The 18,171-nt window shown below is 36.2% G+C and overlaps 1 protein-coding gene across 2 annotated transcripts in view; it reads left to right on the forward strand.

Annotated features, from left to right (window-relative positions):
• Window positions 1-18,171, forward strand: part of G2E3 (G2/M-phase specific E3 ubiquitin protein ligase) — a 67,584-nt gene that overhangs the window by 17,517 nt on the left and 31,896 nt on the right. The window contains exons 3-8 of one of the 2 annotated variants that reach the window (XM_084874705.1): window positions 8,867-8,964; window positions 10,851-10,952; window positions 12,206-12,330; window positions 13,774-13,939; window positions 16,935-17,041; window positions 17,692-17,808. In XM_084874705.1, coding sequence (XP_084730831.1) covers window positions 8,867-8,964; window positions 10,851-10,952; window positions 12,206-12,330; window positions 13,774-13,939; window positions 16,935-17,041; window positions 17,692-17,808 — 715 coding nt within the window. The remainder of the gene's footprint in view (window positions 1-8,866; window positions 8,965-10,850; window positions 10,953-12,205; window positions 12,331-13,773; window positions 13,940-16,934; window positions 17,042-17,691; window positions 17,809-18,171) is intronic. The other variant, XM_084874706.1, reaches the window with a different exon arrangement.

Consider the following 18,171-nt stretch of genomic DNA (forward strand, 5'->3'; position numbering starts at 1 on the left):
TTGACTCCACATCATATTGGATAAGGAAATTGTGTGCTTAAACCTCCCGCTGCTTTCCTGATTTTACTTAGACTTCTATCAACTACCGTATTTTTCGGACCATAAGACTCACTTTTTTCCCCCCAGAAGTGGGGGGAAAAAGTCCCTGCGTCTTATGGTCCAAATATAGCCTACACATATACTGTAAAAAAAAAGTTTTTTTACTTGCCCGGCTCTGTGTGGTCTCTGTGTGCTTGCCCGGCTCTAAAATGGTTCTAAATGCTGCTGTTTACTTTACAAGGTTGATTACATGTGTTTATGACTGTGATGTTGGGTTTTAATGCACATAAAATATTTTAGGACACTATTTGTTTCAGAATTTTTTTTTCTTCATTTCCCTTCTCTAAAAACTGGTGCGTCTTATGGTCCGGTGCGTCTTATGGTCCGAAAAATACGGTATGCTAATAGTTCTGAAACTTAGTATTCAGAGAGTACCTTCATATACTTGCCAGATGTAAATACTATCTATTCTGTTATTAATCTTTTTGCTGATTGACTCAATAAATGTGTTTATTTCATTATTACAAAATAATATCATTTGCTGTAGTAGATGATCTTATATATAGTGGAATTTTAAACATTAAAATTAAAAAACAAGTACAAATAAATGCAAAAGTAATCTACTTATAAAATGCATGCCTGAAACTTAGCCTGTCCTGTATTCAGGGTCTTCATACTGGGTAGAGGGAGGAGGGGAACAAATGGAAAGCCGCAGGCTCACAGTGTATAGCAGATGCAGCTCTATCCAAGCATACATCATGAGAATTCCTCTTCTGTAGTATAAGCTATTTCCCTGTGTTTCTCTTTCTCTTGATAGCTACATGCCCACTTGCAGTAAAAGTGTAGGCATCAGGGATGAAGACGTTAAGGTGGGAGCTGATGTTATAAAATATCCAATAAACAATTGGCAATTTGCTGGAGTTAATATGACCAGTTACTTTATATGAAGGAAGGCAGGAGAGCTAGACTCCTAAAAGATTGGAGGAAGGGGCTTTTAAGTATGGTTTATCTCATTAAACTGGAGTGAGGAAGGTAAATATAGTGGGGATATTTTGAACTATTATATTGGAATCTATTTTGTGACTAGCCTAGATTACAAATATAGAGTACCTTTTTAACATATAATATTCATTGTTGATTAGTTAAGGCAGGGATAGGAAACATTCAGCCCATAGTCCGTATAAGGCCTGCAAAATCATTTGGTCTGACCCTGCGAAGTTATTAGGGGTGAGTTAATTAAATGTTTAACCAAATATAGCAGGCTAATTTTGCATGGCCTGGCCTGGGAATGATGTTATAAATATCCAAATCAACCTTGGCCGAAGAAAGGTTCCCCACCTCTGAGTTAAGGTAAATAAGACTAGCTGCTACTATTATATTATAGGTAATCTCTAAAGTCTTAACACAATAAAAATTTATTACGTGCTCATGTTACACTCCAGTGTGGATTATTTAGAGGAGGTGGGGCAAACGGAGTTTCAGCTCCATGCAGTCATTTAGAGAGTTAAGCTCCTTCTATCTTGTATTGATCTGCCACCTTGAGATTCTCTGAGGCTTTTCTCTTCAGCTAGTGATTTTCTCATTGTTTTATTAGTAGGTTGTATATGTAAATTTTTTGTATAAGTAAACATCATGAGATAGGAAAGATTGATAATAATTATACTAACTCTTCCTCAGTTCTATGTGCCACGCTCTTTTAATTGTATTACTATATCATTTAATCCTCATTAAGACATAGTTTGAGGTTGGTACTGTTGTCCTCATTTTTTTTTCTTCTTTTTTAAAAAAAAATATTTTATTGATTTTTTTACAGAGAGGAAGGAAGAGTGATAGAGAGCTAGAAACATCGATGGGAGAGAAACATCGACCAGCTGCCTCCTGCACAGCCCCCATCGGGGATGTGCCCCCAACCAAGGTACATACCCTTGACCGGAATCGAACCCGGGACCTTCCAGTCCGCAGGCCGACACTCTATCCACTGAGCCAAACTGGTTCCGGCTGTTGTCCTCATTTTTAAGAGGAGGTTACACAGAGGGAATGCAGGAGAGGGTGGAGAAGGGAAGAGATCAACCAATGAACTCATATGCATAACTCAGATCCAAACAATAGGATGGTAAAGGTTGGGGGGAGGGATGTTGGAGAGGGCAATGGGGGTGGGGGGGAGTGAAATATGTAATACTTTCAACAAAAAAGATTTATTTTTTTTTTTTTAAAAAAGGAGGAAACAGAACCATAAAATGTTTATGTGATCTGTCCAAGATTATACAGTGAGAATGTAGATCTGAGTCTTTAATTCACATGTCCCTGACTCTACAATTGCCTTTTTAAATTTCATTTATGTATGTATGTATGTATGTATGTATGTATGTGTTTATTTATTTAAGTCTTTATCTCACTAATATTTATTGGAAATCAGAACTGTGCACTGGAAGGAATGTAGATGGTAACCTAGAGATCTTACACATTGCCTACTTTATAGTGGTAAGGCTAAAGCCAAGCAGCTCTGTAGGAAATCGCATGGAGGAGGGTTTTGCTCTGAGAGTTGCTGTGAATTCAAGGAGCAGAGTGAGATGTTTGGGTTAAGGTGCTGTTGGGAGAATTCATCTCGAAAGTTGAAAGCCTACGGTGGATCCAAAAAACAAAGAGGAGAGAGGAAAGAAGAGCACACCTTATGCTTGGACATTGCCCATTTCTCCCTAACACTCCCACTTTTTCTCTGGTCCTACTCTTGGAGAAACGAAAATGTCAGCATCTGGGTGGCCCAGTAATTAAAGACCAGAGCTAATTTAAACATTGGTTATAGTTGCTATTCTGTTTCAGTCTATCTAGACTGGGATTTCTATGCAGAGGTAAAGGAAAGAGTTGCACATATCTCTGAGATGACTGTTGGTTTGTGTAAAATATTAACCTGACTTCCTAGGAAAGGCGTGCTCACACATGAGTAAAAAGAGGCAGAGGCAGGATTTTAAGCTGGTGTGGATTCTTTCAGCCTTGGGAAAATGCAGCTGGGAGGCTCTCTGTAGACTGGCAGTCTGTTCCTGACGTGGGTGAACTGAAGAACCTGTAGTTTGTGTGGTAGCTCCTCCTGAAAGCAATTATCTGATTTACCATATGATTTTAATTCTTTGTGGACTATGAAAAAGACACTTCAGCATATTTTGAAGGGAATATGAGCAGGAATGTTGATAGTTTATGCATTATTTAGACCCTGCCATCTTGCCTTGGTCTCACAAAGGAGAATGACAGCATTGTCATGATGGTTTCAATGTATGTGATGGTGGGAATATAGATATTGGATTTTGGAGCTTCTGTGAATTGCTGAGGATATTAAACCCTCAGGTGTTTTGTTTTGTTTTTTTTTCCCCATCCATTGCAGATAAATGTCTGGTACTTCATATTACAAATTTATATTGCATGTACATTTGAGAAATATACTGTTAACAAAATTACTAATTCCAGCTCATATTTTGTCCAAAGTAATGCATATGAAAGATTACAATACATCACATGGGCACAGATGATAGCTAGATTTGGCTTACTCTTATTTCTACTAGTGTCACATAGAACAATTTTGTTTGTTTTGAGGCATTTTCAGTGAGATATTTGGAAGTTTGGATAAGACTTATATCAAGGCACATTGATAAAATGGCTTGGCAGCAGCACCATCTTGTACTTAAATAGTTCCTTTGGCCACTTGTGAGTGTCTTTTATCTCAGTTGCTCTCGATTCTTATAGTCTTTCTCCTTTTTCTTTAATAACACATCTTTGGTCATACCTCTGCCAATTCACAAATCTCCATTGACTCCTATTTGCACCCCAAATAAATTACAAACTCCTCAGGGTAATAATTAGGGTCATCCTGTGTACCCACGCTCCAGAACAAAAAGTAGGATAGAAACAGCACCCAGAAGTCTTCCTTGTTGCTGTCCTCTTACTCCTTTCCAAGAGTAATAACTGACTCGAAGTCTTTTGTTCATCGTTAAGCTCATGAGATTCATCCATGTTGTCATTTATAGTGGTAGTTCATGGCTGTGTAGCATTTTTTGCATACCGCCATCAGCAAACTTGATGTGTATAAGGCTCTTCCTAGATGTGGCTTGAAGTGTAATGAAGTCCAGTAAAGCTTAAGTCAGTCATGCAGACACGGAAGTTCAGTATGTCCCTGCTGGGACCCTCAGTTTCTGTCCAGATTTCCTCGGAAGCCAGAAACAGTGCACAGGATAGCCGGAGTGCGCACCTTAAAATTGCTCTTGCTTAGAGCTGAGCTGCTCAAACTTCCTTCTAAAATGGTTATTATTGTGATAAAATGCACATAATAGAAAATTCACCACTTTAACTATTTTGAAATGTACGATTTGGTGGCATTAGTACATACACAATGTTGTGCAACCATCACTAGTTCTAAAATATTTTCATCACCGTCAGAGGAAACTATACCCATTAGGTAGTCACTTCTCATTTCCTCTGGCAAACATCAGTCTGTTTTTTGTCCTTCTCTGTAATATACCTATTCTGGATAATGAAATCTAGTATATAAATGGAATCATGTATGTAACCATTTGTGCTTCGATTATTTCTTAGCATAATGTTTCAAGACTCAGCCATGTTGTATGTATCAGTACTTCATTCCTTTTTATAGCTGAATAATATTCCATTGTATGGATACATTGTATTTTGTTTATTCATCGACCTATCAATGGACATTTGTCACCTCTCGCCCTCCCCCCCTTTGTTTGGGGGGCTATTGTGAACAGTGCTGCTGTGAACATGAGTATACCAATATTTGATTGTATATTTATTTTTTATATTTTTGGCATGTATACCCAGGAATGGAATTGTTGTACTATGCAGTAACTATATTTAACTTTTTTTTGTACTATGGGTACCTGCCAGGTTATTTTCCAAAATAAATATATCATTTTGCATGTACACTAGCAGTACGTGAGGGTTCCCGTTTCTTCACAGCCTTCCAAACATTTATTATCTGTTAACTTGTGGCCCGGTACACGAAATTCGTGCACATTAAAAGAGAATTAATTAGAGAAAATATTTTAATATTGCTATTTGCCCTTTCTGTATAATAGAAGTGTTAGAGATGAAATAAAATTAGTAAAAGGTTTATGAAAATCTCCCTTCTGTCAGAGTCTGGGGCAGGCCTCAGGACCCAGAGTCAAGTCCCCCCGCCCACCACCCGCACATGCTTTGAAAACACAGGAGACCCAGACCCAGCCGGCCCCACCCTTGTCAACCCCCTCCAAGCGGGGGGTTGGAGCCTCAGGTTCCCCCCTGCCTGGCACTGGGTGGGGAGCACAGTCTCAGGATCTCAAAAAGGGGACATGGCCTGAGGTCTTCTGTCAAGCCCCGTGGGGTGAGCTGTGCGGCCTGAGTTCCCTCACCCTGGCCAAGCACCATGCAGCCTCAGGTCCCTACTATTCGGTTATAATGTTATGGTGTCCCGGCTAATTTGCATATTCCTCTATTATATTAATGATTATATAAATGATTGTTACTGTGTTATTTTGTTGTTAATCCTCACCCAAGGATATTTTTCCATTCACGTTTTAGAGAGAGTAGGACTGGGAGAGACAGAGAGAAGGAAAAATCCATGTGAAAGAGACACCTTACATCAACTTATTGCCTCTGGCATGCACCCTGGCCAGGGCTGAGGATTGAATCTGCAACCAGAATCAAAGTTGGGACCTTTTAGTCCAGGGGTCCTCAAACTTTTTAAAGTGGGGGCCAGATCACGGTCCCTCAGAGAGCTGGAGGGCCGGACTATATGAACTACTAATTCCTACTGTAACACCTCGGCTGCGCTCACTGCCCAAAAAACCTGGCGGGCCGGATCAGACTCCTCTGCGGGCCGCATGTGGCCCGCGGGCCGTAGTTTGAAGACCCCTGTTTTAGTCTGAAAGCTGATACTATTCACTGAGCCAAACCGGCTAGGGCAGTGGTTGGCAAACTCATTAGTCAACAGAGTGGCAAACCGTGGCTCATGAGCTGCGTGTGGCTCATGAGCCGCCGTTTGCTGACCACTGGCCTAGGGTGTTATTACATTTTTATTATAACCATCCTAGTGGGTGTGGAGTGGCATCTCATTGTGGTTTAAGATTGTATTCCTTAATGAACAATGATATTAAGCATCTTTTAATGTGCTTACTGACCATATATCTTCCTTGGAGAAATGTCTATTCAGATCTTTTGCCCCATTTTAAAATTGGGTTGTGCTGAAAACGGTTTGGCTCAATAGATAAAGCATCGGCCTGCAGACTGAAGGGTCCCAGGTTCAATTCCGGTCAAGGGCATGTGCCTTGGTTGCGGGCACATCTCCAGTAGGAGTTATGCAAGAGGCAGCTGATCGATGTTTCTCTCTCATCGATGTTTCTAACTCTCTATCACTCTCTCTTCCTCTCTGTAAAAAAATCAATAAAATACATATATTTTAAAAAAAATAAAATTGGATTGTATTTTTCTTTCTTAGACATTCTGGACACTAGACCTTTAACAGGTGTATGATTTCCAAATATAATCTCTTAATTCTGTACATTATCTTTTTACTCTATTGTTATTGTCCTTTGATGAACAAATGTTTTAAACTTTAAAGATGTTTAATTTTTCTTTTTCTTTGATTAATTTTGTTTTTAGTATTTTGTGACATTTAAGGAACTATTGCCAAATTCAGGGTTATGAAGATTTACACCTATATTTTCTTCTAAGAGTTGTGTAGTTTTGACTCTTACAGTTAGGTCTTGGACCTGCTTTGAGTTAATTTAATTGTTGTATATGGCGTTAGGAAGGGGTGTGATTATATTATCTTGCATGTGACTATTCAGTTGTCCAGGCACTATTTAAAATATTTTTTGATTGATTGATTGATTGATTGAGAGAGAGAGAGCGCGCGTGTGCGAGAGAGAGAGAGAGAGAGAGAGAGAGAGAGAGAGAGAGAGAGCGCGCGCGCGCGCGCGCGTGCGCGAGCGACAGACGTCATTCTGTTGCTCCATGCATTTATTGTTTCATTGGTTGCTTCTTGTATATATCAGACCTGAAACCTTTGTGTACTGAGATAGCGCCCTGAACTATCTGGCAAAAGCCAGCCATCACCATTTGTTGAAGAGACTTTTCTTTTCCCATGGAATGGTCTTAGCATCCTTGTTCAAAATTAATTGATCTTAAATGTATGGGTTTGTTTCTGTATTCTTCTTTTCTATTTACTTATATGTCTATATATCTTTCCATTTACCTTATGTCAATACCACACTGTTTTGATTTTTGTATCGTTGTCATAAGTTTTGAGTCTTCTTTTTTTTCTAGATGAATCTAAAGTTTTCTCTCTTTTATTCTGAGTCAGTCTAAAGTTCTGTTGACCTTTTCAAATAACCAACTTTGCTTTTATTGATTTTATTGTTTTCTTTCTCTTTCATTTATTTCTGCTGTAATGTTATTTCTTCTCTTCTGCTAGTTTTTGGCTTACTTCACTCTTTTTCTTCTTCCTCTTCCTCATCTCCTCCTCCTCCTTAAGGTTAAAATTAAATTTGATTTTAGAGAGGCTTTCATAAGCCTCCTGACCAGGCAGAGGTGGAAGCTTAGTTTCTGGGTTTTTCCTGAGCATGTGTGTGTCCCAGATTCCCTCACTATATGTGGGAACTTTTCAAAGCCATTATTTTCCTACATATCCCCCATTTCGAGCCTCTTCTTTCCTAGGCTTTTTATTCTGTCTCCTACTTATCCTGTCAGTTATCCTTTGTTTCAAGCTGCTGTAGCTATTTGTCTAAATGGTTTTGATAATGGTCAGACTCCAGCCCTGAGAGAGTTCTGATGTAGGCAAAACAAAGGCAAGCATCTGAGCCCATCTCCTCAGGGAGCCTCTACACAGGTCAAAACAAACAGTAATATTTCTTTGAGAACAAAGTCTGTATTACCTCCTCTTGGACAATCCACATCAGAAACATGGGCCATTGCACTTAAGGCCATTGCCCAGCTGGAGACTGGGAGGTGGGAGGTGGTGGGTGAGTTAAAATACCATAAAATTCTCATCAAAATATAGCAACTTACTTCTTTATTAAGCAGTAGAGCCCCGGTGCATGAAATTCATGCTTGGGTTCGGTACCTGGGCCTAGCCTGCAATCAGGGCCATCTTCCCTGCTGCTGGCAATTCGTCCCACCCCTGCCACCGCCCACCCTGGTTCCCCGTTTGTCATGGGTGATTGGAGCCTGATGGCCGGGAGAGGGACCGAGAGGTGGGCCATTCCTGCCCACTTGCTGGCCACATCCCCGTCATGGGTCACCCTCTATGTAGGGGGCAGCTGGTGGGGCCGGGGCCTTGGCCTGGTGCTGCCCGCATTTTCCGCTACCCACCTCTGGGTCCCTGTTAATCGTGCACTGGTAGCCTGCCAGGCGGGGAAGGGAGACCAAGAGGCAGGCAGTGCACCTCATAGTGACTGGTCTAGCAGTTGGTCTGGTCATTCTGCCGTTATGGTTGCTGGGCTCTTATATAGGATCCTTCTAATTGTAAGATTTCAGTTTCTGAAAATTTGATTTTGACAGTTTTTGGCAGCTTAATCATTGCTTTAATGGGGTTTTTGAAGACTACTAATCCATTGTTTTCATGATGTTACCTTGCAAGTTTCCATTTTAAAAGTCACATTATTTTAGAAGTAGTTGTTGAAATTTTAAGTTACTGACAACAATAAGATGTGATTTGCTCATGCAGAAAGAATTGAACACATCAATTTAAAAAAGCACTAATTCCATAGGGTTGTTTTTTTTGTTTTTTTTTTTGAAAATTTACAAAATATTTTTCCTATCTAATTTACTTTTTCACTGTTAGCTTGTGTTTTCTGTCGAAAAAATGATGATTGTCCTAATAAATATGGAGAAAAGAAAATTAATGAGCAATGGAATCTCACTGTACATTACTATTGTTTGGTGAGTATAATTTATAAGTAAATCTTAGAAATTTGATGTTCTTCTAAAGAAGAGAATTAGATCCTGATGATTGGTTTCTGAGAATTAGATAAGTGATTTAACTTTTCTGGCTCTAATTTTGCCTATATGTAAAAATAAGATTTTCATTTTTCAAATTCTAACATTCTGTAATTGCTTGGCTTATTTTAAAGATCTGCCATCATTGCCTATTTATTTTTGCCTAACCTTCTGACTAAAGGTAATAAATATTTGTAGAAAAGGAAATAAGTTAATTTCAGGTGGGTCACTCAAAAGAGAAGAAAAAAATAATTTCACACTGAAAATTAGCCTAATTTATTTCCCATTCCCTCCAACAATTTCTTGACTCACTGAATCTGTGTCTTAAATTCTTATTTTCTGGGTACCTCTTTAGGTTTGTTCACAGCATGGAATGGAATTTGGTTTCTTCCAGAGCAAGTGAAGAAAAAGAAAGGGGATAGATATACACACCAACATGGAATCATGTGATCTAGTCTTCACAGTCACATATCACTGTCACTTTTGCTTTGTGCTCTTGGTTAGAAGCAAGTTATTAAGTGTTAACTCACATTCAAGTTAGACTCCACTTTTTAAAGGAAAGAGTATCAACTAATTAATTTGGGGACATATTTTTTAAACCTACTACAGTATTTATGTTAAAATTCTTTAGATGCTTCCTTGAGAAAACATATAACATATTACTTGGTGGTTCTGTAAGACTAGTTTTGTGTCTCAATTACCCTCTGGATTAAATAAACTTCTAGACTGGCCTAAGATCCTAATTCCTTTATAGCAAGAGTCAAGAAAACATAACATTGGCATTCCATTTTTTTTTTTTTTGTAAATTGGGATTTATTATATTTTACATAACAAGGAAACTTTTTCATTTTTCTAAGAGTTTATTTTAGTTTTTATATAGAATTAAGAGGGCTATTTTATTAGTCTATTTTTCTCTCATATCTAATTCCTAAGTAATGTATATCACTTGGGTTTGTTTTTTTTAGCAGATATTTTATTGATTAAGCCTATTTAAGCACTTTGATATTGTCAATACTTTGAAGTATTTTTGCAATATTTATATATATTTAAGTTGATCACATTAAATTTTTATATTCTCTTGTATAATAATTAAAAAAGATACTGACCCTAAACCCAACATGTATAAGATTCTATTTCACTGTGAACAAGTAATGTTACCAATGGCAATTAAATGTTAGAGTTGAAAGTGACTTATTGATAATCTAGTCCGGTGTTTTAATTTTTGTGTTAAGGTCATTCGTATTGAATTACTTGCTGAGGGTTCCAGAAAGTTGGATTCGAGCCTGGTTTGAAGCCAGGACTTATTTATTCACAGCCCCAGGCTTTTTCTTGATTCATGCTCCTTTAACATGTTTAAGCTAAAGTTAAAAATCAGATTTTAAAAAATTTAATAAACATTATGTTAATTGTAATTCAATAGGTTTCCCTGTAAATATGCCTAATACGATTTAGGTTTACATCTAGCCTGAAATATCACTAATAATCTATATTATCTCCCTAGTATTTACTGTTAGTACATTTATACCTTTCAGTATTTACCACTTTTCTCTCATAAAACTTAATTATAGGTATTTTTTGTTTTTCTTCCTTTGTCTGTTATTTCCTGAAATATTTTAGAAACTAGTTTGGTTATTTGAACTATTAATATACAGTGCCTTTCAAATAAGAAAATGTGAGTAGCCTCTTACTTTGATCATAAAAAATAACTATTATAGGTAAAAGGTAATTGAAATTCTAGCTGTTTTATTATTAAAATATTATAGGTAATATAATTTTTATTCCAAACTAGTTTTTTAGAGTTTATTTTCTATTTGAAAACATATTTATAGTTGATGTCAAGTGGAATTTGGCAGAGAGGTAAAGAAGAAGAAGGAGTTTATGGTTTCCTAATAGAAGACATAAGAAAAGAAGTGAATAGAGCTTCTAAATTGGTAAGTAAATTATTTTACTCATTATAGTAAGTACTATAAATATTGTTAATACTAGGGAAGTCTTCTTTATCAGCTTCTCCACTAGAAATTTTTAAGACTTTGATTTTATGTTCCAGTGCTTGCTTTTGTCAAATATGGTGAATTTAGAGCATTTGTATTTTTGCAGGTGAAAGGGAACATAACCGCCCCTGGATAATATATATGACAATATTGATTTTCACTTCCTTATGTTATTCCAACCAACCCATCATTTCACCCACATTTACCATCAGAATTATGGACACACTTCTACTCACTGTTCTTCAAACTTCAGTCCTGAGTCATCAAGCCATTCACTTTTCATTCTTCTACCTCAGTTGTTGGGTTGAAATGATGGGTTGAGGTAAAAATTACACAAGTATGAAGACCAGTAGTTTGTGATCTCCACAGCTCTGTGGCCCTTCTGTGACATTGTGTGCTGTGTTCAGTGCTTTCTCCTGTTCTCCAAAATAAGTATTCTAAACTTTTAACTCCTCTCTCATTTCATTATAATATGAGAATCTACTATGTGATAGCTACTAGATGATGTGCTAGGAAAGGACTGTGGGTCTCCAAGTGCTCTGAGTAGAAATAATTTCATCCTCATATGGTCTTCCCCTCTGTGTGTCTGTGTCTTAAATTTTCCCCTTCCAAAGACATCAGTCATTTGATTTAGGGACCCCTCTAAATCCAGAATAATCTCATCTTTAGTTCCTTAACTTACTTCTACAAAGACCCTATTTCCAAATAAGGTCACGTTCATTCAGGTATCAGGAATTAATAAGACTTGAATATATCTTTTTAGGGGTCACTATTTAACTTATTATAAGTATCTAACACTTTTTTGTTGTTGTTAGGATAGAGTGATCCTAGCCATTTCTTTTTACAGGTTGGCTTTTAGTATTGTTATTACTATTTTCCTTGGTGAATATTTCCTAATTATGTGTTTTCATTGGAAATTTGAGTGAAACTTCTTTTTCTCATTCACATATTAGGTTACAGATGTTTCCTGTATCAGAAATTATTGTAGGAGTGAATCTTTAGTGTGTCTACATTGTTTCTGGGTAGAAAAATTTTCAGGATATTTCTTTAATATACTATCACCACAGCTATTCGCTATATGACCCTATTAATATTCAGACTCCTCAAAAGGAATATTTATTTATACCTTGGTCATAGTATGGTGCTCAGTTTTTCTATGTTATGCCCTATTCTTTTTTTTTTTTTTCTTCTAGAAATGTTGTATTTGTAAGAAAAATGGTGCTTCAATTGGATGTGTTGCACCTCGATGCAAACGAAGTTATCATTTCCCATGTGGACTTCAGAAAGAGTGTATTTTCCAGTTCACTGGCAATTTTGCGTGAGTTAACTGTTGAATGTGTGAAAGATAATGGTTAAAGAAAAGTCAGTAATGAATATGGATATTCCAATTATATAATTCCTTTGTTAATTTTTTTTCAAAGCCGCATTGAGTTTCTACAGTGTGTGTGATTATATGGGGGAGAGAGAGAGACAGAGACAGAGACAGAGACAGAGACAGAGAGAGAGAGAGAGAGAGAGAGAGAGAGAGAGAGAGAGAGAGAGAGAAAGAGAAGGGGGAGAGGGAGAGAGGGAGGAGGGAGGGGGAATGATGGGGGGGTGGTATATATATATATGTGCAGTCATTCCTATCTAGACAGTCTTGAGATTTGCCTCTTTTATGGAGTCATTTCTGTCTGCAAAGTCTTAAGAATAGTGATATCTGAAATGGGCTTATTTACCTTTAACTTTCAGCTCTAGAGTATAATCTGGAACTGTTAATGCAGCGTTTTTCAACCGCTGTTCCGCGGCACACTAGTGTGCCGCGAGATGTTGCCTGGTGTGCCGTAGGTGCAGACAAGACAAGAATTTTATAATTTTTCACTATTTTGTTTACTTAATATTTCATAATAAAGTAATTATAAAATACTTTCTTTGTGTTTATTTGATTCCTATTCAAGAGAATTACTTTATATATAGTCAATATAGGCACAGAGTTAAATTTTTTAACATTTTCTAATGGTGGTGTGCCTCGTGATTTTTTTCATGAAACAAATGTGCCTTTGCCCAAAAAAGGTTGAAAAACACTGTGTTAATGTATACTCATAGTCAGTGAAAGTTTTTACCTAATATAATTTTAGATTTTTGTATCTTTAGATCTACCAGTAATAGTTCAGTTTTCTTTCGTGGAGCCATATTTACTTCTCCTAGTGTAAACTGAAGGCATATAAATTTGGAATGCAAAAAAGTAAATATTGCTCCCCTGGGATGCTCCTAAAAATACTGCTTCTTGAATCTAGCTTTAAACAAAATTTTTATAAATTTTGATATTAGATATCATGAGTGTTCTATTTCTTTTAGTCCTTGTGATCTTGACCAAAAAAAAAAACTGCATTTAAATAATACAAATGGAAATAAATTTAGTGGGTTAGGAATAAGTTATTTTTATTTTATCTTTATATGATTAAATATTTAAATGTTAAGTTACTTTAATTTTGTGCAGTGTTTAATACAATGGTGTGTATATTCTGTTGCTAACAATCTTATATAGAATTCTCAACATAATATTAGTTGCTGAAATTCTGTGAGGGAAGGCTTACCACATTTTGAAAGTTCAGTTAAACATGGTCATAGATTGTGAAACTGACTTATAATTTCAAAGATCCAGTCTGTTGTAGGTTAATTATGAGAGAGATAGAAATGAAGTTTCTCTTATAAATGTGAACTGTAATGCTATCCTAATTATGCTTTGTAATTTATTAGATGTTGATTTTAAATAATTTAGGTCATTTTGTTGGAACCATCGACCTGTTCAAATAATTACACCTAATAATTATAGAGACTCCTTACCATGCACCATTTGCTTGGAATTTATTGAGCCTATTCCAACTTATAGCATATTACGAAGTCCTTGTTGTAAGAATGCTTGGTTTCATAGAGACTGTTTACAGGTAAGATGTTTTAGAAGCTTTTTCTGATATAAAATTTGTTGCTTGCTGATTTAAATTTAAAATTGGAAAGAATTAATGTGTATGTTAGCTCATACTACTTGTAACTTTATTTTTATTTTTTTCATTTCAATAAATCTTTGTTGTTCAAATTATTACAATTGTTCCTCTTTTTCGCCCCCATAACTTCCCTCCATCCGGTTTCCACCCCACCTTATGTCCTTTACCCCCCCCCCCCCACTGTCCTCATCCATAGGTGTACGATTTCTGTCCAGTCTCTTCCCTCACCCCCACACCCTCTTCCCCCTGAGAATTGTCAGTCCACTCCCTTTCTATGCCCCTGATTCTATTATATTCACAAGATTATTCTGTTCATCAGATTTTTTATTAACATGATTTTTAGATTCACTTGTTGATAGATATATATTTATTGTTCATAATTTTTATCTTTACCTTTTTCTTCTTCTTCCTCTTCTTAAAGAGTACCTTTCAGCATTTCATATAATACTGGTTTGGCGGTGATGAACTTCTTTAGCTTTTTCTTATCTGTGAAGCTCTTTATCTGAACTTCAATTCTGAATAATAACTTTGCTGGGTAGATTAATCTTGGTTGTAGGTTCTTGCTCAGTGGTTATAGAGTATTGGCTGTGCACCAGAGGCTCTCAGGTTTGATTCCAGGTCAAGGGCATGTACTTGGGTTGCTGGTTTGATCACTGGCCCTAGTTGAGGTTTGCGCTGGAGGCAACCAATCACTGTGTTTCTCTCATATTGATGCTGCTCTCTCACGCACCAACCCTCCCTTTCATTTCACTCTCTATAAAAAAAAAAAGGAGAGGGGGAAATCAATGAGAGAAATAACCTTGGGTAAGGGTTAAACAACAACAAAAATATAGCCACATGGATACTTGTCTCTTATATAAGTATTAATAAGCAATTGTTTCTTGACTGGAGTTCATATTCTCTATAGGAACTACAGTGGCTTTTCCACCGTAGTACTAGAGTCTTAATGAAATAATAAATGGAATCTGCCCTATCTAGATAGCTACAATAATATCTGAATAATTATTTTAAATATCTGAACTTCATTAATATAAAAGAGTCAAAGTAAACACCTATGCAATAGAATGCAAAATTTTGAAAAAAACATAGTATGCAAAAATTTCATTGTTTTTACCATTACAAATGCTATATACATTGGAATTTTGTGAAGAAGAGACTATAGGTTGATATAAAAGAAATTAATGGACCCCAGCTGGTGTGCCTAAGTTAGCATCGACTCATGCACCAAGAGGTTGGTTTCTATTCCCAGTCCCAGGTTGCAGGCTAGATCCCTGATGTGGACTGCAGGAGGCAGCCAAGCCAATTGATGTTTCTGTCTTCCTCTCCCTCTCACTTCCTCTCTAAAAAAATAAAAATAAAAATATTAATAAAAACGTATTAAAATTAATGGAAACTTTTCACTCTGGCTATGTAGAGAATTGTCACTATTCGTGTTCATTTTGGATTTCTCCTTCATTGTTCTGGTCTCGGTATCTTCCATATGGCCTCTGGTGTTTTTTCCTCCATACTACACACTTACCTTTTGTATCACATCCTATATATATATATTAATATGTGTTACAATTGCTTGCCGACCCTTTAGGTTTAGATTTCAGAAACTTGTTGCTTTCCTACCGTGTGTGTGTGTGTGTGTGTGTGTGTGTGTGTGTGTGTGTTTTACTTGGTAGTAATTTGAACCTGTGTTCCTATTTGTTCACTTGTTCTTCACCATCCGAAAATGATTCCCCAATCCAAGTCTGTCAGATCTACCTAATAGATAATTTGTGTACACTTTTTTGTTGCTGTTCTCTCTTATTTTAACTAGATTTTTGTAGGTAACTACTGAACTGGTCTTTCTCCTGCATGCCTTTTTTCCTGTAATTTTTTCACACTATAGGTTTTGATTTACCTGTTTAGCCTCCTTATTTAGTTTACTATGGCCACCTTGTCATCCCTAAGTATATTAATTAGTTTTCTAATTACATGTGGTTACTATTACCACTTAATTTGATATGTGCTATTTTCTAGTTTTGTAATGTCTTTTGTCCCATTTTCCTGGCAGACTCCTATGACTTCCAAAATTAGCTTTGACTTTACCATCCATGTGACATTTTTGTTAGGCTCTTATATAGACTGAGGTACTTCTTCCTTTCAATTCCATGTATATACTTTAAAAAAAACACACAAACACACACACGCCTGCGCACACACGCGCGCGCACACACACACACACACACACACACAAACTTGTACACTATATTAGAATTGTGTACTCTATGCCTACTCACAATCATTTTATATTTCTGTTTTTTTGGTACATAGCATAGTGTTTGGTGCCCATATAGTAGGGATTACTAATACATATTTGTTAATGAAGGTGTGCTGTTAGTTTTGTGGTATTTTTTTACTGGGTATTGGCTACTCTTTTTAGTACGGTTATAGTTTTCTGTTCCCTTTTGCATACCCTCCTTTGCCTGCTGCTTTTGTATTTGTAGTATCTGAAGAATGAGACTAGGTTTTATACTTCTCCCCTATTAGGAAGAAAACTAACAGAGTGAGTTAAAAATAGAACCAAGGATACTTTTTATGTAGCACTTATTTAAATATATTTTCTAGATGAAGCAACTCAAGATTTTTACTATTTTATTCACAGACATGGCCAACACATTATTTGGGAACAGAAATGATATTAGACACCAAAGGTTAAGAAGAATATATGGGTGAATATATAGTAAAGATAAGAACTGAATTCATTAGCTTAAGTTTTTTTGCCATTGGGAAAAAGACCTCCAAATTTTAGCAGTGGGATAACTTAGTTTATCAAAGTTTGAGAACCATTAGTGTACAAAATAAGATTTCATTATATGTTGAGTGAAAAATAACACATGCTCTGTAAGTTGTAAAATTTATAACCTAATATATTGTTAAATTAATAGATTTTCTATTTTTTTTACTCCAGATTCAAGCAATAAATGCAGGAGTGTTTTTCTTTAGGTGCACAGTATGCAATAATAGCGACATATTTCAGAAAGAGATGTTGAGAATGGGAATTCATATTCCTGAAAAGTGAGTAATATTTTTGACAAAAGATATTTTATAAATAGGATTTAATAGCAGTATAAATAGTCATTTATGTCTGATTATGTAATAATGGAGAAGCAGCAACTTCAAATGGGGAAATGTAAAGCAGCCCCTGCCACCTCCTTTCCCCCCAGATTGCTGGTTCTTGAGAGCAGGGACTGCGACTGAAATTCCCATTAGTTGATTTGTAGTCTCTTAATAGACACCTTAGTTGTATGTAATGTTAATTGATTTATATACAAGTATAGTAGGCTTCAAAATGATATGTATAAATTAAGAGAATCAAGATGTGATTTTAAATGTCTGATCAGAATTTTTTTAGTACTTAAAGGTGAGGAATCCCAAAATAATAGTACTAAACTTGAATAAATGGAAGTGAAATGTTAAACATGTGAATTGGAAAATTTCTTCTTAAATTTTCAGTTAGCATTTGAAAATTCACGGTGAGACTACATGTAGGCTAAAATGACACTAAAGGAATTGTATCTTGAAGAGAATGATTAATCTTAAAAAACAAATTTTAGCCTCATTCCTGAGTACTGTTATGTGAAAAGTTTTTATTTTTAAGTTCATTACCGATCCTTTTATGTAACATTTTAGATCAAAGTATATTTTACGTCTTGCTTCATTTACAGAGATGCATCTTGGGAATTAGAGGAAAATGCTTATCAAGAGCTTCTGCAGCACTATGAGCATTGCGATGTACGAAGATGTCGTTGCAAGGAAGGTCGAGACTATAATGTGCCTAATAGGTATACCAGGAAGTTCAGTTGTTCTTTATTCATATTCTTATTGCAACCTTCAGCTTAGAAAGCAGAGTTATAGTTAGTGAAATATATTTTCTCTTAAGATGTTTGAAGTTTTAACTTTATTAAATGTATTTACATCTGTTTACAGAAAAGTTATTACACTCAATAATTGCAACTTATTTTCTTGGTGCATTTTTGTGAGGCTCTATTTTCTAGTGCTGCACTGGTTCTATACGGTAGCCACTAGGCACATGTGGCTTTTGAACACTTGAAGTGTGGCTATTCCCAAATACACACTGAAGACATAGTATGTATCCTAGTTAACTAGGGCTGCCATGCAAAATACCACAAACTAGATGCCTTAAG

Source organism: Pipistrellus hanaki, assembly GCF_964339955.1.
Source record: "Pipistrellus hanaki genome assembly, chromosome: 1".
Taxonomy (NCBI): domain Eukaryota; kingdom Metazoa; phylum Chordata; class Mammalia; order Chiroptera; family Vespertilionidae; genus Pipistrellus; species Pipistrellus hanaki.